We start from the raw sequence: 21,712 nt of genomic DNA on the forward strand, positions 1-21,712 counted from the left end.
GTTGGCAAGGTTGTGGAGAAATAGGAATGCTTTTACACTGTTGGTGGGAGTGTAAATTAGTTCAACCATTGTGGAAGACACTGTGGTGGTTCCTCAAAGACCTGGAGACAGAAATACCATTCAACCCAACAATCCCATTGCTGGGTATATAGGCAAAGGAGTATAAATTATTCTATTATAAAGATACATGCACGTGTATGTTCACTGCAGCACTATTCACAACAGCAGAGAGAGAGAATCAACCTAAATGCCCATCAATGACAAACTGCATAAAGAAAATGTGGTACATATACACCATGAACTACTATGCAGCCATAAAAAGGAATGAGATCATATCCTTTGCAGGGACATGGATGGGGCTGGAGGCCATTATCCTTAGCAAACTAATGTAGAAACAGAAAACAAAATACCACATGTTCTCATAAGTGAAAGCTAAATAATGAGAACACACGGACACATGGCGAGGTAACAACACACACTGGGACCTGTTGGAGGGCAGGAGATGGGAGGACAGAGAGGATCAGGAAGAATATCTGGTAGGTGCTGGGCTTAATACCTGGGTGATGGGATGATCTGTGCAGCAAACCATATGGCACACGTTTACCTATATAAGAAACCTGCATATCCTGCACATGTACCCCTGAGCTTAAAAGTTGGAAATGAAATAAAAAAAATGTCATTTGATGTCAATTGAAAGAATGAGAATGGAAGTCTGCCTGACAACTAGTGTTGGGCAGTGTATTAAAATTGGCATGGATATACAGCCAGTGAGATTTTAAGTTGGTACCACTTTCCTGGGAAGAGACTTGACGATATGTTCTAAGAGACTTTAAGCTTGATTTCATATGCACCAAGCAATTTCTAATTTAAGTTTGGATTCTCATGTTTATCTCTTTTGAGGAGACACAGCACTGGTCATGGCACTAGGAAAGTGATATTTTTCACTATATATTTAAAAATTGGCCTATGAGTCTATGTGTCTAATGTGAGTCTACCCCTAAATGGTAGCTTTCCTTATGGGATTTTGGCAAAATCAGGCTCTTGATCCTGTAATACCAAAAGCCAGCCCATGGACTATGGTTAATTGAAGGAATAAGTGTTCCCTGGAGAGGACTCTTGACAATGATGCAATTGATATCCTTTGCAACACCTTGGCTGATTACTCCCTGTTAATTCAAACTGCAACAGAAAATATAGTTTATTTGGAAAGAAACTAAGAGAACGATATGTTTCAGTGCTGGTATGCGAAGAAGTATTCCAAGTATGAGCAAAAGGGCAGGGCAGGAGTAAACACTATGTGCATTGTGAAATAATTGGTGGCTTTGCAGCCTAAGATGAGTAGCCTCAGGTGACAAGTGACTCAAGAGTTCTAAGGCCATCAGTTGGAACAAAGGTGATTTTAGAAAAACAAAACTAACTGAACTTGTGATGGTGCTAAGATTAGGAAAGTTATATCCTGACTTTATTTGCAATGTTTTAATTTTTTGTAAGGAAGAATGTATTCATATCTTACTTGAGTAATTAGAAAATCTTCAATAAAAATTTAAGGAAATGTCAAAGGAAGAAAATGCTAAGATGATGAAGAATAAGAAAAAATATTTGAGGCAGATAGAAGAGAATTATTTAAGCCCTTTTGGAAGAAGAGATCCTAGTGAGTCTAGAGTTCCATTAGAAAGTCCAATGTAGCCACAGTAATGAAGACTAGGCAAGAGATGGTGAAGTATAGGGGAAGGCGAGACCCAAGGTAGGCCAAAACCATGCATGAACCTAAAGGAGAAAAATAAAGTCTGAAGGATGTTAAGAATGAAAAATGGGATGTGGTCATATTTGACCTTTTTATACGTACAAATAATCCAACAATAATATAGGGAACAGATAGAGCAGTTGGGCAGAATGGGTGTGGTTATACCAGTCTGAAATCTATTGTAGATATAATTGGAGAAATGGTAGCTTTGACTAGGATAGTGGTGGGAGATTCAAGAGCTATTTAGGAGGTAAAAAGGCAGCAGTTGTTGGTACATTGATTCTTTGGAAATAGTGTTGAGGAACAGAGAGGAGCCAATTCTGATGTGTGGGTTTTTCTTGGTCAAATGGTGGCAATTGTGATAGACAATAGACAATAGTGGATGAGAATCAGGATTGAGGAAACGATATGAGCTTAGTTTTATGCAAAGTGAACTTGAGGTACCTCTGAGAAAACCAAAATTAGTAGGCAATTGAATATATGAATTTGAAACTCAGAGTAGAGGTTCGGACTGGTGCTATGATTGGTAAGTCATCTGGATATGGGTTTTTACTGAAACCACAGGATCTGATGAGAAAACTGGTGCTCACTTTGTCATCTGAACATTCATGCAGCAGCTAAAGTGTGTCGCAACTATTTCTCCAATAGCAAAAACGATAAGGTACATGAAGTTGGATATTTGCCAGAATCTAACGATCAGAGAAAGTCTGAGATGGTATTTTATTGACATTTCACAAAATTAAAATACGTTACTTATTATTTTTGTACAAATTTTATTACTTTCTTAATAAATCTTACATTTTTAAAGGTTGTTCATTTGCTCCAAGGATTTCTGTGATCAGATCATCTCACCTTGCATTCAATTAATAGGGTGCAGTTCATTTTAGGCAGTTTATCATGTAGTTTTCATATTATGTTTAATTTTTATGTGATTAAGATTCTTATTACCTTAATTTGGGAGTCCATACATGTGCCTAAAGCAAATTAAATGTTAAGACAATGAAGAAAGATTGAGATAACTGGCCTAGTAGAACAACATACCCTCTTTCCTTTTTTTTTTTTTAACATTTAAAAATGTTATTGGATTGAGTATCAGGGCCCTTCCATTCATTCATTGAGTGAATACTGACTTAGGACCTTTTGTGTTCTAGGCATTGAACTATGCACTGGTGAATAAAACATAGTGTATTATGGAAGATAATGAACAAAGTCTAGTATACTATCTGGTACTAGTTGGTGCTAAGTAAATATTTGTTGACAGAATTAACCTAATGTCTAATATAAAAGTTATGAAGGTTAAAAAAAAGTGTTGTAATAGAGAATGAGGAAAGGAAGCTACCTGGATTAAATGATCAGAATAGGTCTATCTAAAGAGAAAATATTTAAGACATGATTTGAAGACTAATCATGTGCCACTCATGCTTTGCATTCTGGTCAGAGGAAACAGCATGGGCACAGACCCAAAGGCAATGTAATGAAAACAGGTGGTTGTGGTTTCTGCCCAGTATCAACTTACCCTTCTAGCAACTTTACATTTTTTCTCAACACAAACATTTCTGCTCTAATTTCCAGCCAGGTACTTCCATTTAAGGTGACTCCACACCTTGCACCAAATCTCAGGTCTGGCTAATCAGAACACTGCATCTCTCTGGTCAGGGTTTAGACCTTTGACTCAGTAGGACCTGTGAGATATAATTTAATTTTACTGAGACTGGCAAATGGGTGGGGGGCTCTTATCCAATATACTTGAATTTGGGGTGAAAATAAGGCCAACAGAAAAAAAGTGGAGGACCAACAGAACGGTCAGAAACCAATTATTTATATACTACAGGCAGCTGGGTTAGGTAACGCTTGACTCTCAAGAATATGAAGGATCTCTGTGTTGTTGGAACATACTGATGAGGGGGAAGTGGGATTAAAGATGATTCTGGAGATGTAAACAGAGTCCTATTAGTCTTATAGACTTTGACTGTGGAGTTCGGATTTTATTCTAAAAACATTGGAAATAAAGCATTTGAAGTAGAAAAATAACATGCAATTTACATTTTTAAATTACTCTGGGTTTGTAAAGATGGTAAAGACAGAAAATTCTCTTCTCAACAAATAAGAAAACTGGTAAAAATTGTCAGCACTAAAAAGTGTAAAACTCTAGAAGTTAACCAAACTTTGCTACAGTTTTAGCAATCCAGGGTGGGTTTATTCAGGAAAAACAGTAGAATCTTGGTAAGAACGGCAAGCTTCATGGCACTTTACCTGGCCCTATTCTCATCTTTCCCTCTCCAGCACCATAGTAGCTTTGAAAACATTCTGCAATCATGGTGAAAAGCAGCTGTTTGGTAGCTCCCAAAAGAGACGGAACAAAGGTAGAGTTCCTTCTAAGCCTCTAATGAAGAGAATTGTCATTTTACCTGTCTGGTAGTTCCCTTGATGACCCACTTGCAAAGTTGTCTTTATTTGACCTGACTCAGAGCTCTCCCTGGGGTATTTTTGAAAACAGGCAATTTATAAACTTTCCAGCTGCCTAAAATTGTGGATAACAACTGGGACAAACAATTGATTAACCAAAGAACTTATCAGGAAAAGCTTAGGGAATGAGATTTCCATAGAGGCTTTGAAAAGTTTCATTATCTTTTTGGAATCTACACATGAATGTGTAGGGCTGTGTGACTGCTCAGTAAAGACCTAAGAAAGCCCTATGCTCTCACCTTGGGATAACCCTGAGTCTCTGTGCAATCAGACAGTGAATGCTAACACAGAGCTATCAACTGCCTGTCTCAGTTTTTAAAGCATTCCCCAACATTCACACAGAACTCCTTTGCAAAGGCATGTAAGAAAATATCTGCTTAATTATTAGCTGACCACTAAGATAACTAAGCGGAGACTTCAGTGGCTACACATGACCAAGAATATGGACTTTATAGGATTAGTTTACAAAAGTCACAAAACAACGCTTTGGGGAGCAGAAGTGGGGAGGATAATCTGATTTCCAGGATCAACATATTACTTAAAAGATCCAGTTTTCAAAAACACACAAAACCACATATAAATGTGCAAAGAATCAAGAAAGCATGGTTCATACATGGGAAATCAATGAATAGAAACTGCCCAGGAAACATAGAAGTTGGACCTACTAGGCAAGTACTTTAAATCAGTTATTTTAAATATATCTAGAGAACTAAAGGAAACTGTGTCTAAAGAACTAAATGCAAGTATGAGACTAATATCCCAACAAATAGAGAATATCAATAAAAAGATATAAATTATAAGAAACAGAAATTCTGAAATAAACAGGAAAATAACTGAGATGAAAACTTCACTACAGGGGCTGTATTGGGAATTTTCAATACCATACTCAGGTTCAATGATTCACTGGAAAGACTCACAGAACTCAGACACTGCCATATTCATGGGTTACAGTTTATTACAGCAAAAGGATATATCACAGTTGACAGAGGGAGCAGTTACATGGATTAAGTCCAGGAGAAATCAGGTTCAAACTTCCAAGTATCCCCTCCCAGTGGAGGGGATGCCCTTAATTGTTCCAGCAGGAATGTGTGACTACACATGTGAAGTGTTGCTAGGAAAGCTCACCTAAGCCTTGGTATCCAGAGCTTTTGTTGGGGGTCAGTCACGTAGGCATGCAGTGCCCATATGAATGACCTCAGCTACTCAAACTCCATCCAGTCTTCACCACAGAGCAAAACCAGGCATTCATCATAAATCAATTTTCTAGGATAAACTTATCCAGTCAAACTGGTACAGTGTAGCCCAAGGGCTTAATCATACAAAAACAGGTGTTTACAATAAATACCATAAATACAGCATGGTTCAGGGCTTTTGGCATACAGAAACTCATATCAGGAAGAATATTCCAAGGGCTCAGAGGCTACCTTCCAGGGGCCAGCCAATGGCCAGGCCTGAAGATAAACATTTCTTTGAAATGTATAAGATTTGAGCAACCCAATCCTCCTGCCCAAAGATTTAACAGCAGATTTGAGCAGGCAGCAGAAAGAATCAGCAAACTTGAATATGGGACAATTGAGGTTATCCAGTCTGAGGAATAAAACGAAAAAAGAATGAAAGTAAATAAATAGAGATTGAGAGACCTGTCTTACTCCATAAGCATATCATCATATGCATAATGGGAATCTCAGAAGGAGAAGAGAGACAGAGCAAGAGACAGACAGGAAGAATACATCAAGAAACAATGGCCAAAACTTCTAAAACTTTGATGAAAAACATTACACATTCAAGAGCTCAATGAACTCCAAGAAGCACAAATTCAGAGATCCACACTTAGACACATGATGATCTAACTATTGAAAGACAAAGACAAAGAAAGACTCTTGAAAGCAGAAAGAAAAATGTAATTCAATAGGTGCAAGGGCTCCTCAACAAGATTAACAGTAGATTTCTCATCAGAAACCATGTAGGCAAGAAGGCAGTGGGATGACATATTCAAAGTCCTTGGGAGAAAAAAATCATCAACCAAAGATTTTATATCCAGCAAACTTATTTTGAAAAACTGAAGAAGAATTTAAGACATTCCCAGATAAACACAAACTAAAAAAATGCTAGAAAGCCTGCCCTACCAGAAATATTAAAGGGAGTCCTACTGACAGTATTAGACAGATCACTGAGGCAGAAAATTAACAAGGATATTCAGGACATGAACTCAACATTGGACCAAATGGATCTGATGGACCTCTACAGAACTCTCCACCCAAAAAAACAGAGTATGCATTCTCATCACTACATGGCACATACTCTAAAATTGACCATATAATTGAACATACAACAATCCTCAGCAAATGCAAAAGAATGGAAATCATACCAAACACTCTCTGGGACCAGAGCACAAAGAAACAGATGTTAAGACTAAGAGAATCACTCAAAACCATGCAATTACATGGAAATTAAACAACATGCTCCTTAATGACTTTTGGGTAAATAATGAAATTAAGGCGGAAATCAAGAAATTCTTTAAAAATAATTAAAACAAAGATAAAACATACCAGAATCTCTGGGACACAGCTAAGGCAGTGTTAAGAGGCAAATTCATAGCACTAAATGCCCATATCAAAAAGTTGGGAAGATCTTAAATTAACAACTTAACATTACAACTGAAAGAATTCAAGACGCAAGAACAAATCAACCCCAAAGCTAGCAGAAGACAAGAAACAACCAAAATTAGAGCTGAACTGAAGGAGACTGAGACATGAAAAACCATTCAAAGATCAACAAATCCAGGAATTGGGGTGTTTGTTTGTTTGTTTGTTTTGAGATGGAGTCTCCCTCTGTCATACAGGCTGGAGTGCAGTGGCGTGATTTTGGCTCACTGCAAGCTCTGCCTCCCGGGTTCATGCCATTCTCCTGCCTCAGCTTCCTGAGTAGCTGGGACTACAGGGAACCGCTGCCACGCCTGGCTAATTTTTTGTATTTTTAGTAGAGATGGGGTTTCACCGTGTTAGCCAGGATGGTCTTGATCTCCTGAACTCGTGATCCGCCCGCCTTGGCCTCCTAAAGTCCTGGGATTACAAACATGAGCCACCACACCCGGCCCAGGAACTGCTTTTTTTTTTTTTAAATCATTAAGATAGATGGTTGCTAGCTGGACTAATAAAGGAGAAAAGAGAGAAGATCCAAATAAAACAATCAGAAATGATGATGGGAATGTTACCACTGACCACAAAGAAATAAAAATAACCATCAGAAACTACTATGAATACCTCTATGCACACAAACTAGAAAATGTAGAAGAGATGGATAAATTCTTGGACACATATATCCTCCCAAGACTGAATCAGGAAGAAATTGATTCCCTGAACAGACTAATAACAAGCTCCAAAACTGAATCAGTAGTAAGTAGCCTACCAACCAAAAAAAGACCTGGACCTGATGGATTCACAGTCAAATTCTATCAGATGTACAAAGAAGAGCTGGTATCATTCCTATAGAAATTATTCCAAAAAATTAAGGAGGTGGGACTCCTCCTCAACTCATTCTATGAGGCCAGCATAATCCTGATACCAAAACCTGTCAGAGACATAAAACAAAAAAGAAAACTGCAGGCCAATATCCTTGATGAATATTGATGCAAAAATCCTCAACAAAATACTTGCAAACTGAATCCAGCAGCACATCAAAAAGCTAATCCACCGCAAACAAGGTGGTTTCATCCTGGGATTCAAAGTTGGTTCAACATACACAAATCAATAAATGTGATTAATCACATAAACAAAAGTGCAGACAAAAACCATATGGTTATCTCAATAGATGCAGAAAAGGCTTTCAATAAAATTCAACACCACTTCATATTAAAAACTCCCAATAAACTACGTATTGAAGGAACATACTTCAAAATAATGACAGCCATCTATGACAAACCCACAGCCAACATTATACTGAATGGGCAAAAGCTGAAAGCATTCTCCTTAAAAATCAGTACAAGACAAGAATGCCCTCTCTCATCACTCCTATTCAACATAGTACTGGAAGTCCTAGCCAGAACAATCAAGAAAGAGAAAGAAATAAAGGGCATCCAAACAAGAAAAGTGGAAATCAAACTATTCTGTTTGCAGACAAACATGATTCTACATCCTGAAAAACCCCATAGTCTCAGCCCAAAAGCTCCTTTCACTAATAAGCAACTACAGCAGTTTCAGGATGCAAAATCAATGTACGAAAATCACTAGCATTCCTATACACCAACAACAGCCAAGCCACGAGCCAAATCAGAAAGGCAATTCCATTCACAATTGCCAGAAAAAGGATAAAATACCTAAGATACAGCTAATCAGGGAGGTGAAAGATCTCTACAATGAGAATTACAAAACACTGCTCAAAGAAATCAGAGAAGACACAAACAAATGGAAAAACTTCCCATGCTCATGGATGGGAAGGACCAATATTATTAAAATGGGCATAATGCCCAACGCAATTTACAGATTCAATGCTATTCTCATCAAACTACCAATGACACTCTTCACAGAACTAGAAAAAAACTATTTTAAAATTCATATGGAACCAAAAAAGAGCCTGAATAGCCAAAGCAGTCCTAAGCACAAAGAACAGTGCTGGAAGCACTGTGTTACCTGACCCCTCAAACTATACTACAGTGCTACAGTAGCCAAAACAGCATGGTGCTGGTACAAAAACAGGAACATAGGCCAATGGAACAGAACAGAGGATATAAGCCTGCACCCCTATGACCATCTGATCAACAAAGCTGACAAAACATACAATGGGGAAAAGACTCCCTATTCAACAAATGGTGCTAGGATAACTGGCTAGCCATGTGCAGAAGATTGGAATTTGTCTCCTTCCTTACACCATATAAAAAGTCAACTCAAGATGGGCTAAAGGCTTAAATATAAAACCCCAAATTATAAAAACCCTGAAAGACAACCTAGGCAATACCATCCTGGGCATAGGAATGGACAAAGATTTCATGACAAAGACACCAAAAGCAATCAAAACAAAAGCAAAAAATTGACAAATGGGATCTAATTAAACTTAAGAGCTTCTTCACAGCAAAAGAAACTGTCAACAAAGTGAACAGACAACCTACAGAATGGGAGAAAATACTTGCAAACTATGCATCTAACAAAGGTCTAATATCCAGCATCAATAAGGAACTTAAACAAATTTACAACAGAAAAACAAACAACCCCATTAAAAAGTGGGCAAAGGACATAAATTGACACTTTTCAAAAGAAGACATACAAGTGGCCAAGCATATGAAGAAAAGTTCAATATCACTGATCATTAGAGAAATGATCAATGTACAAAAATCACTAGCATTCCTATATACCACCAACAACCAAGCCAAGTCAACAAAAAAACATAATCCAACTATATGTTGTCTTCAAGAGACACAATTGAGATTCAGAGACTCAAATAAGTTGAAAGTGAAATTACAGAAGAAAAGATATTCCAGAAAAATGTTGACCAAAAGAAAGCTGGAATATGATATCAGGAAAATAAACTTTAAGATAAAAATTATTAGCCAGGCATGGTGGCTCATGCCTGTAATCTCATTCAAATTTAGGAAATCTAGAGAGTCCCAGTAAAATACTCCAGGAGAAGATCAACCCCAAGACACATAATCATCAGATTCTCCAAGGTCAAAATGAAAGAAAAAATGTTAAGGGCATCCCATGGATTTCATGGATATTAACTTCATTAGACAAAAGCCACAATCCCAGATGTTTCTGAGAGAATTCCTTCTCTATTTTGGCCTCCTGCTGAGGGACACCACTTTTATGTTTCCTAGAAGCCCCCTAGTTTGGGAAGATCTGTAAGGCACAACCTTAATCTCTTGTAAGTGTCATTTATACAACTTCATCTTCTGACCATTTTTTTTTCAGGTTTTAGTAAAAGGTTGTACAGTCATACACTCGACCATCTTTTTGTGCCACACTTTTGGCAGCCATTTCTGATTCTAGGCTTATTTTGCTACACAGAGAAGCTGGAATTTTAAAAGTCATACAGTCTTGGTTACTTTTTGTCTCCTTTCTCTCACTTTTTACTGTAAGCAAACCAGGCATATCTTCAATATCTTGCTTGGAAATATCCTTAACTACGTATCTAAGTTTATCATTTGTGAGTTCTATTTCCAGGAAACAATTTCCCTAAGCTTTCTACCACTACATGACAAGAACCTCCCTTCATGCAGGTTCAAATACTGTTTCTTATTTTCTTTTGAGCCCTCACTGGCAGCACCCTTAAAATCTAAATTTCTACTAAAAATAAGTTCAAGGCAGTTTAGGTTTTCTGGATCAAGATCCTCATAGTTATTACATCCTGCAGGGGTGGCGGCAGTGGGGAACCTGTCAACTAAGAATTCTATGTCTGGCAAACTGTCCTTCAAAAATGGGGATGGGAAGTGTGTGACTGGACATGGTGGCTCATGCCTGTAATCCCAGTACTTTGGGAGGCTGAAGCAGGAGGATTGCTTGAGCCCAGGAGTTCAAGATCAGCCTGGGCTACATAGGGAGACCTTGTCTCTACAAAAATTAAACAATTAGCCAGGCAGGGTGGCATGGGCCTGTGGTACCAGCTACTTGGGAGGCTGCAGTGGGAGGATCACTTAAGCCTGGGAGGTCAAGACTGCAGTGAGCTGTGATTGCACTATTGCTTTCCAGCCTGGGTGACACAGTGAGACTCTGTCTCAAAAAAAAAAAAAAAAAAAAAAAAAGGAGAATTTAAGATATTTCCAGATAAAGAAAAGCTGAAGCATTCTCTTACCAATAGATCTGTCCTACAAGAACTGCTCAAGGTAGTACTTCAGGGTAAAGGACACTCAACAGTAACTCAAAGCCATATAAAGAAATAAAGATCTCCAGTAAAGTTAAATACATCAGCAAATAAAAAAGCTGATACTATTGTAATTTTGCTTTATATCTCCACTTTTTATTTTCTACATGATTTAAAAGACAAACGTGGGCTGGACATGGTGACTCATTCCTGTAATCCCAGCACTTTGGGAGGCCAAGGTGGTTGGATCGCCTGAGGTCCAGAGTTGGAGATCAGCCTGGCCAACATGGTGAAACCCCGTCTCCACTAAAAATAGAAAAATTAACTGGGCATGGTGGTGCACGTCTGTAGTCCCAGCTACTCAGGAGGCTGGGGCAGGAGAATCGCTTGAACCTAGGAGGTGGATGTTGCAGTGAGCTGAGATCACGCCACTGCACTCCAGCCTGGGTGACAGAGGGAGACTCCATCCCCGCCCAAAAAAAAGACAAATGTGTAAAACATAAATCTATATTATTGGACACACAATGCATAAAAATGTAATTTGTGACATCAATAACATAAAAGGGGATACAGCTGTATAGAAGCAGAAATTTTGTATGCTATTGCAGTTATCAATTCAAATTTAGGATGTTAAATGAGTTCCATAGTAATAACAAAGAAAATAATTATAGAAGGTACACAAAAATAAGTGAGAAGGGAATCAAAACCTTTCATTACAGAAAAATCAACTAAACATGAAAAGAGGCAGTAGTGGAGGAAATAGAGGACAAAAAAAATAATAAGACAGGCAGAAAATAATTAATAAAATGGCAGAAGTAAATCCTTGTATTTTAAATGGATTAAACTTTGCAATGAAAAGTCAGAGATTGGGCCAGGTGCGGTGGCTCACGCCTGTAATCCCAGCACTTTGGGAGGCTGAGGCAGGTGGATCACAAGGTCAGGAGATCAAGACCATCCTGTCTAACATGGTGAAACCCTGTCTCTACTAAAAATACAAAAAATTAGCTGGGCATGGTGGCGGGCACCCGTAGTCCCAGCTACTTGGGAGGCTGAGACAGAAGAATGGTATGAACCCAGGAGGCAGACCTTGCAGTGAGCCGAGATCACACCACTGCACTCCAGCCTGGGCGACAGAGTAAGACTCCATCTCAAAAAAGAAAAAAAAAAGTCAGAGATTGGTAGAATGGAGTTTTTTTAATGATCCAACTATATGCTGTCTACAAGAGACACACTTCATGCCTGGTGTGGTGGCTCACACCTGTAATCCTAGTACTTTGGGAGGCTGAGGTGGGAGGACCACTTGAGGCCTGGAGTTTGAGACCAGTCTGGACAACATAGATAGACTCCTATCTATACAAAAAATTCAAAAACTAGCCAAGCACAGAGGTGCCAAACTACTTGGGAGGCTGAGACAGGAGGATTACTGGAGCCCAGGAGATTGAGGCTGCAGTGAGCCAAAATTGCACCACTGCTCTCCAGCCTGGGTGACAGAGTGAGTGAGACCCTCTCTTCTTAAAAACAAAATATACTCAGATTTCTGAAACTTTTTTTTCACTTAGCAATATTCCTTGGGATTTTTCCCTAGGAAATTTCCCATAATCTCCCCGTTCTTTGTTACCACTACATGGTGTTATATAGTTATGGTTACCACGTCATCAATCCACTATTCCTTTATTGATGATATTAGTTCCAATTACAATTATCAATTGTACAATCAATTACAAGTAATACTGCAGTGAATGACCTTATTTATATACCCTTTTCCACCAATATGAGTATAAATTACCAGATGTGGTATATACATTTTTTATTTTAATATGTGTATCTAGAATGCCCTCCATAGGGACCCTAGGAATTTATATTCCCACAGCAATGCATCTGTGCTGTCCTGCCATAACCTTCACTCAACACAGTGTCTTATCAACTTGTATCTTGTCATATATTTAAAAGGCATTAATATTTCCCTTTCTGTGAACAGTTTGCTTATACTGCTTCCCCTCTGTCTTAGTCCATTTGGGCTGCTATAATATATACCAGAGACTGGGTAGCTTATGAACAACAGAAATTTATTTCTCACAGTATGGAAGGCTAGGAAGTACAAGATCAAAGTGCTGGTAGAGTTGATGTCTGGAAAGGGTCCATTTCCTGATTCCTAGATGGCCATTTTCTGTGTCCACACACGGTGGAAGGGGCAAGGAAACTCCCTGGGGCTTCTTTTATAAGGGCAATAATCCCATTCATGAGGGTTTGCCCTCATGACCTAATCATCTCCCAAAGGCCCCATCTCCAAATACCATCACATTGGTGATTAGGTTTCAACATACTAATTCATACACATTCAGACCATAGCACCCACTTCACTTATCTGTCGTTTGTTCTTTTCTCATCAATGCCTAGGAAGTCTTTGTATTTTGGGGAGATTAGCCTTTTATCTATAAGATACAAATGCCTTTTCTCAGTCTATCTTTGGATTTACTTGTTTTTGCTTTGCAAAAAAATTTTTTCTAATATAGCAGATTTTGTCAATCTTTTATGACTTCTGGATTTTGAATAGTTTTTGAATAAAGAATACTTTATCATTCCAAAGTAATACAGGATATCATTTGTAGTTTTTCTATACTTTTATGATGTATGGTAGGGATCCAACTTAATTTTGTTTAAAATGACAACCTTCTTGCCAGTATTATTTATTAAACAATCCATCTTTTTGCAACTGACTTGAGTTACTACCTATAGCATATACTAAATTCATAGACATGTATGGGACGATTTATGTACTTTTTACTCTGTATCACTAGCTATGCATGCATCAGCTCCACACAGTTTTAATTAGAGAGGCTTTCTATTATATTATGTCACACAATGTTATAAAATAATACATTTTTATTTCTGGTGAAAGTACCCTCCCATACTGCTCTTCTTTTAAATCAGAGGTTTTCTTGCAATTCTTATTTTTCCAAATATAATTCAGAATAAGCTTATTTCTTTAAAAACCTATCAATATTCATGTTGGAATCACATGAACTTTATAAGTTAATTTAGGATAAATGTTAAAGGAATATATATTTCCATTTCCTTATAATGTATAAAGGAACTCTGTAAGAATATATAAAAATATAGTAAGACTGGCTATGTGTAGTTGGGGAGCAGCAGTCATGGGAACTAGGCAGATGAGGAATTCTAGAGGCAAAATAAAACTTTTCACTATCTGCCCTTAATATTTTATTTTTGAACCATCTAAATATATTCCCTATTCAAAATACATACATAACAAGGAAATAATAAAGGACCTTGCCTTTGAAAAAAGCAGCTAGCAGGCATAGGCTGGCAATAGTAGACATTACTATTTCGGTTCTCTCCACATAGCTTCCCTGGTATTTTAAAGATGACCAGAATGTTGAGAGAGAGGGGCTTACAAACTCTCTGGTGTCTTCTTTCTGAAATCCCCTTACTGCATTGGTATTTTCAAGGCTAGTACCTTGCCAAAAATGAAGTGTACACATGCTTCATGAGGTAAAAAAATGGGCTCATGGCAATTTTCATTTTTGTTTCAATAATATGTCTTTCTTTTACATGGCCCTACTCAGATAATATTAGGATTCTGAAGAAAGATAAGGTAACCACTGGTATGACAGAAGCAGGGTATAGGAGGCTCAAATCAATAGAAAATAAATAAAAACTAGGCCATTTCAACATGTTAGAAAAGAGAAAAATAAATCACTATAATAAAGAGCAGTCAACAAAAAATACATATAAAACAAGATGGATGAGTACTAGCCTCTGACAATCATGAAGCAAAATCTGGCATGTGGGTGTGAACTCACAGACTTGGTTCCAATAGGAAATAAATCTGTAACAGAAAGATTTAAAAAAAAAAGGATGGAAGCAGTAAGACTAAACATCACAGTTAGTAGAATAAATGTGAAAGTGTATAACACCCCTGGTAAATATCTGGAGTATAGCTATTCTGTTTGGATGATTGAGAGTACAAATTGAAGTATAAACTGCTAGAGGATCCTCCAGGGTTAGGAGAAATATTTCCGCATGCTAAAAAGCCTAACCAGAAGAGCCATCATACTGCCACACCATGATGAGCCGAGGGGTAGTTAAGACCTGGCTAAGGTTCTCCTCAGGAAGAAACTGAATTTGCTCTTAATCACAAACAAATGGTCAATTGAGGGCCTAGATTTCTGCTCCATATAGCACAGACTCATAAATTTTACTCTGTTAAATGTTTAAGGAAGGTGTAACCAAAAGCCCAGTACGGCACATTTGAAAAAAACAGAGAGAAAACTCAATAAAGCTTCCATTAGAATGCCTAGCTTTAAGCAGTGTTGCTTCCTGATGCACCCTCCAAGCTAAACTATTTATGTAATGGAGACCAAAGTAATGGAATTAAAGTACTATATGGAATCATAAACTATGAAACAGCCATAAGTTGGAGAAAACCTGTGTTTAAAAAAAAAATTGTAAGAGTTCTTGTTAAAAGTGGTCTATTTGTCAATTTTTTTTTCAATTTGACTCAATTTTGTTTGCAGCATTTCTTTTGACTAAGAAATATTTCTTTTTTATAAGTATTATAATCACATTCATTTTGCTTTCTTTTGTTTATATGCTTGAGCTATTCTTTCCATATCAGAAATTAGATAAAAATTAAATTATATTTTGTTTCCCTTCTTTCCTTGCTTAAAATTCTATGTACACTGTACTAAGAATTTTCACGATTCTATTCCTAGTTTTATTTCTGACGTTTTGATGAAGCCCATGAATTTAACTGTAAATTTCTGCATTTATTTGTTATTAACTATAAATGCTCACCTCATTCTTTGTGGTTGACGTGAAAATGTGCCGCTCAGCTCTCCCTTCAAAAAACCTATTGTGAGGAAGTCCTGGCTCTCCCTGGGCTACTGATCCCAGCCAATGACTGGGCATGGAAGCGGTACTAGAGCCAGCTCATTCCCACTCAATGATTGACACTTCCAATGGTAATCTTGGTTTTGGAGCTCCCCATCATCCTAGCCAAGACTTTCTTGAAGCTGCATTGCATTCTGAAGCTCTTCTTACCCAATTCTCTGACCATCTCTGGTACCTTTCCCCTTTATCCTTCACAAGTATTTTCCTAAGTAAATGGATTGCCCATATGATTCTGTCTGCTTCTAGGGAACCCAAAGTGACACAGTTGGTACCTGGAATGGTCTGAGAATGTATATGGTAAGATGAGGTTAGGAGACTGGCTCACTCATGCTCGGCAGGCAACGAGAAGCCCTTATTAAGCAGAATGTGAATCATGAAGTCCTTGGCATAGGTGATAGCTTAATTGCTGAAATTTCCATTAGTGGTGACCTGGGAAAATGTCCTGGTGGAGGGAAGCACCCTTACTAATGTGACAATTGAGGCATTTGAAGGTTTTGGGAGGAACAGCACCTACAGGGACAGTTAAGTCAATGGGTTATCACTCAGTTGTATGACTGTCCTGTAGATGGAGGATGAGAAGCTGAAGGCAGTTAACAGACATAAGCTAAGTTTTATAGCCACAGGATCTTTCAGGATGCTTACAAAGAGGAACTATACCTTCAGTGGGAAGTAAGTTCAGGATTTAATAACTAGGGTTACAGAGCACCAGAGGTGTTTAAATGCTCAGCCAAGGCAGGTCTATTACGCTAAATTTAGGACCCTTATGTGAAGCCTGGGACTCTGAAACATGGGTTGGGAATATACACAGAACTAGTCTTGTTATTCACAATGGGTTGATAGGCCCCAAAACAATGGAGGCCAGGTAGTGGCACATAATTGTCAGAGTTGCTTTACCATTAGAGTCTTGGGGGTAGCTAAAGGGTCTTAACAGCAAGGAGTAGTATAGATAATAGAATATGGTGTCTCTAGGGGAAAAATAGATGGGCAGGGAATCACTGTGTTACTTAACATATACAACCAGAAGGCAAGAATAGAGGAGCAGGAGGCTGAGAGCTGTAGCCCAATGAAACACTGCAATTCCTTGCTGATTTCCCAGATCTGAGACTATGTTCAGATCTGGAACCCATTACCTAAAGAGTTAGCCAATTTCCCAAGAGAAAGAACCCTGCGATGCAATGACAAATATATACAGTACTGCAAAGCTTTCTTCAGTTCTTCCCTCATAGATTTACAGACATTTACTAATGTGATTGTTGCTGTTAAAAGGAGAGTAACCAGCCATTTTGATAACTATTTGACATTGATACATGGAGACCAAAAGTATTTTCATGGCCTTCAGAGTGGGCACACACAAAGACTAAGTAGTAAATGGGGTTCTGGCCAAAATAGGTTCACTACGTCCATGGATCCAACCTGTTGGACCATGCACCCCATTTACTACTACTTTAGCCAGGACCCTGTGGTCATTTCCTGAATGTATAATTGGAATTTACATGCTTGAAAATTGAAGTTAGCCTCAATTGGGTCCTTTGCCTGAGGGGCAAGAGCTATCATAGAAGATGAAGGCCAAGTGGAAGACTTTGAAACTGCCTCCCCAACTGCCAAAGAGGGTAAATTACAATTTCTTATTCCAGGGGTGATGGAAGGTATTAGTGCAACCATTAAAGATCCAAAGAATGCAAGGATAGTGGTCCCTATCATATCACTTTAATTCATTAGTCTGGCCCTGTAGAAACCAGATGGATCTTGAGGAATATCAGTACACTACAACAAGCTCAACCAAGCAGTAGCCTGGACTGCAACTGTTGTGCCAGACACAAGTTTCATTGCTAGAGCAGAGTAGTAAGGCCTCAGGTACATGTCTACTGGCTTAATGAATGTGTTCTTTCCATTCTAATCAGAAATTGTCTGCATTCACATGAAAGAGACAAAAATACTCATTTGCTTCTTCACTATGGTAACTCTTTTGCTGTGTGTCATAAAATAGTCTGAAGAGATCTAAACTATCTAAACATCCCATAGGATATTATGTTGATTATGTTGAGGACATCATGCTCATAAACTGGTTATCACACTGGAGGTCCTGGTGAGACACATGTACTCTAGAGTATGGGAAATAAGTCATTAAAAGACTAGTAGTCTTGCCACTTACACTTTTTAAGAGTCCAGCAGTCAGGCCTATGACAAGACATGTCCATCAAAATAAAAAACACATTGCTGCATCTTGTATTCCCTACTGCAAATAAAGAAGCTCCTAGTGCCTGGTAGGCTCTTTTGGGTTCTGGGGGCAACACATTCCACACTTTAGGGATACTGCTATGGACACATACCAAAAGATAAAAATGGTAGACAGCTTTTAGCGGGGGTGCAGGGGAGGGGGGCTAAATAAGGGTTATGCTATTAATGAAAAATGTATGGATTTGATAAAACAAAAAATGTAAGAAATAACAGTCAAAACAGAAGACAAGTGGCAACTGGGAAAAGTGTTTGCAAAATTAGACAGAGTTGTCATCCTTATTATACAAGGAATACTTCTAAATTACCAAGAAAAAGACAAACCCTTAAGTTGCATAAGGATAAAAAAAAATAAGCAGGCATTTTAAGAAAAAAATTGAAAATGGCAAGTAATTAGTTATGGCTTCATTCTCTAATTGGCCAAACCACCAAAAAAATTGTTTTCCCTCAAATTCCTTAGCTATGTATAAGAGTTTTCCAGAGCTTAACTATTATCTCCACAGAGGCCTTTTCTGACCCTTGCATGAAAGACGCCTCTTTAATATTGCCTCCATCTAGGATATTTGGAAAAGGGGGTAAGGAGGGAGGTAGTATAACCTCTTTTCTTGCGTGGTCCACTCAACGTCTTCAAGTTCCATGTTCCTTCTTGCTACTCATTGCTCTAGCAATTTGGTCACTACTCACTTTGTCATACATCATTGGAAATTCATAGCATAGAGCCCCCCTAAAGGTGATACTGCTGTTTCTACAAAGGCCTTTGTATGTAAGATAGGGTTGAGCATAAGGAAGACCTTACTCCTTCTAGGCACCATCATATCAGGTTGTTTCAGTGTCTCATATTTTTCTGAAGGGCCAGGAAAACTAAGCTGTAAAATACAGGAATTTTCCTGAATCCTCCAGCATTCTCTGGCATAAAAGAAAAAGGGGTCAGCTGAGACTACATCCCAGTAGGAGGCCATCTGGTCTAAAATGAAACCACACCCAGACTGCAACATGTTGACATGGCAGTAAGAAGCATCTATAGAAGAGGTTACTGCTACGTCATAAGGGCAAGTGTGTACCAACATCTTGAGTTTGCAGCCTGACATCTGGTCCACAGGCCAGCAATTTCAAAAGAGGAAACAACTGGCAGTTAGAGAAGGAAATGGCATAGCTACCATTGGAATTTTTGGTAATCTCAAAGAAAAAAAAAGGAAACGGTATTGGCTGAAAAGAAACACATGAGGTGAACAGGATAAGGAGAACTTTCAGCCTTATTTTCATAAAGAGAATTGCAGAGAACTGCGAACATTTGTATAGGGACATTTCATGAGCAACTCAGGGACCCTAATGAGGAGATAAATGACTTAGAAGACTAGGATTTTCAAACATAACCAGTAAGGCAAAAATATTACTACTACTATTTGTATATACTATGACTCTTGATCATCCTGACTGGTGTGGTCTGAAGAAACACTTAGGACTACCAGACTGCCTCATTTCAAAAAAGAATGTAAGATGGCTTACAAGGCTAGGCAAAATATAGCCAAATAATATCATCTGAAGTATATGAGAAGGAAAAAGGGATCAAGAATGAGACTAATATAAATAATACCAAAGTACCCTGTTTTCTGGATGGAGCACAAATTTAGCTCTTGCTTCTTATCGGCAAACATAAAAAGCCAACTCACAATGTACCTAAGATAGTAGCAAATGAACTGTTTAGAAGAGGTGCAAATATTACAGTAAGGTCAGAATGAAATAACTTCAGACTCCACAAAAAGAGCCCATTGTGTGATGTAATCAACATTCCTACAGTTGACACAATGAGTTTCATAGAATTGTTTATAGAATGTCCCGCAATGCTAACCAATGGCTTCAAACTCAAGAGAAATTCTAGGGGTAAGTCAGGAAGTTACTGTCCAGGCGGTCTTTGCTAGGTGCTTGCCAGACTTAATTATCAGGTACATTCTAAAGTATCTGAGGACGTGATAAAAAGCAAATCCCTAATATTCCTTTATAAATACTGTTAACCACAGTCAAACCCATAGAAGATAGATATTAGCTAGCTGAGGGTTCATGACTGGAGTTCAGCCACCCTAGGGTTCTAGGAAAAACAGTCTTAATGAGACATTAAGCTGGTGTAGGAGTGACATCTCTTAGGCAAACTTGAGTTTAATAATCAGTAGTTTCTGAGAGAATACTCTAGAGTTTGACCAAGGTTCTCTTTAGGAAAAAAAAAAAAATTGAATCTGTGCTCTCAGACAGACAGATGGGCCATTTAGGTTCCAAAGTTCTGCTCAATATAACCTAGTCTTAATTAATTTTAGTCTGGAAAATGTTTAAGGAAGGCATAACTAAACAGTGGCCATTAAAAAATCTTTCCCCTCCCTGCAATTCCCAAAAAGCATCCATAGAAAGCCTAACTTTGAGTACTGTGGTTTCCTGATGTTCTTCCAAGTTAAATTATTTATGTAATGAATATTGAGGTATTTGAATGAAGTGACCTTCTGTATAGAATTAGGAACCAACTGAAATTTGGAAAACAGCTTGGTGTTTCTAAACTATAAGAGCTCTCTATATACCCAGGATATTAATTTTTTTTGAGGCGGAGTTTCGCTCTTGTTGCCCAGGCTGGAGTGCAATAGTGTGATCTCGGCTCATTGCAACTTCCGCCTCCTGGGTTCAGACGATTCTCCTGCCTCAGCCTCCCACATAGCTGGAATTACAGGCCCCCACCACCACACCTGGCTAATTTTTTGTATTTTTAGTAGAGATGGGGTTTTGCCATATTGGCCAGGCTGCTCATGAACCAGGACATTAAATTTGTATCAAATATTAATGTTCTAAAATGTTCCCACTTGTATTTTTTCTATTATGTTTTTTGGCATACTGAAATTTTTAATTTTCATGTAATAGATGTAGCAATTCTGGTTTTACCCTTTAGCCTTAATGGGTCATTTCTCATCTAAGAATGAGATGTTCACCTATATTTTCTACTGTTTATATTACATGCCTTTAAACCTATTAATCATTTTACATTTCTTTTGGTATACAGAGTAAGAATGGGAATTTATCACTCTCACCCCTCAATTAAGCAATAGTCCCAGGGCTATTTAAAGAATATTTCTACGTTTCCCCAGTAATGTGAAATCAAACCATTACCTTATTCTAATATCTTTTGATAAAATCTGTTTTTATGCTTCTGATTCTATCCATTAATCTATATATTCTTGCATCCATTCCACACTGATATTAGTGTAACTTAATAATATATCCAAATATACAACTTTACAAATCCCACTTCTCCCGTTACTCTAAAACTTTTCCTGGATATTCTGGCCCAGGTATTACTTCTTTATAGTTTCCATTTTAAATTTTGCAGTCTCTGAGAAAAGGCTCCAGTTCCATGTGCCTTATGCATTACATACTTTGAAAGTACTGGATTCCTCAGACTTCAACTAAATGTTCTTCCATCACTTTGTCTCTCCCAGTGACAGGGTCTAGAGGTGGGGATAAAATGGAAGGGGTCAAGGAAAGAAAGCGCTGAATTCTTAGTTCTAGTTTTCTCTCAACACCAGA

The 21,712-nt window shown here is 38.0% G+C and overlaps 1 protein-coding gene across 7 annotated transcripts in view; it reads right to left on the reverse strand.

Moving 5' to 3' along the window:
* Window positions 1-21,712, reverse strand: part of CASD1 (CAS1 domain containing 1) — a 128,282-nt gene that overhangs the window by 52,814 nt on the left and 53,756 nt on the right. Inside the window, exons 18-19 of one of the 7 annotated variants that reach the window (XM_063634720.1) lie at window positions 21,562-21,633; window positions 3,472-5,797 (exon numbers count right to left, since the gene is read on the reverse strand). The exons of 3 other annotated variants lie outside the window; for them this stretch is intronic. In XM_063634720.1, coding sequence (XP_063490790.1) covers window positions 21,607-21,633 — 27 coding nt within the window. In that variant the 3' untranslated portion in view covers window positions 3,472-5,797; window positions 21,562-21,606. Of the gene's footprint in view, window positions 1-3,189; window positions 3,427-3,447; window positions 21,634-21,712 lie in introns of those variants that run through there. 3 more of the 7 variants (XM_063634719.1, XM_063634716.1, XM_055272666.2) reach the window with 3 other exon arrangements.

The sequence above is a fragment of the Symphalangus syndactylus genome, chromosome 3, assembly GCF_028878055.3.
Source record: "Symphalangus syndactylus isolate Jambi chromosome 3, NHGRI_mSymSyn1-v2.1_pri, whole genome shotgun sequence".
NCBI lineage: Eukaryota > Metazoa > Chordata > Mammalia > Primates > Hylobatidae > Symphalangus > Symphalangus syndactylus.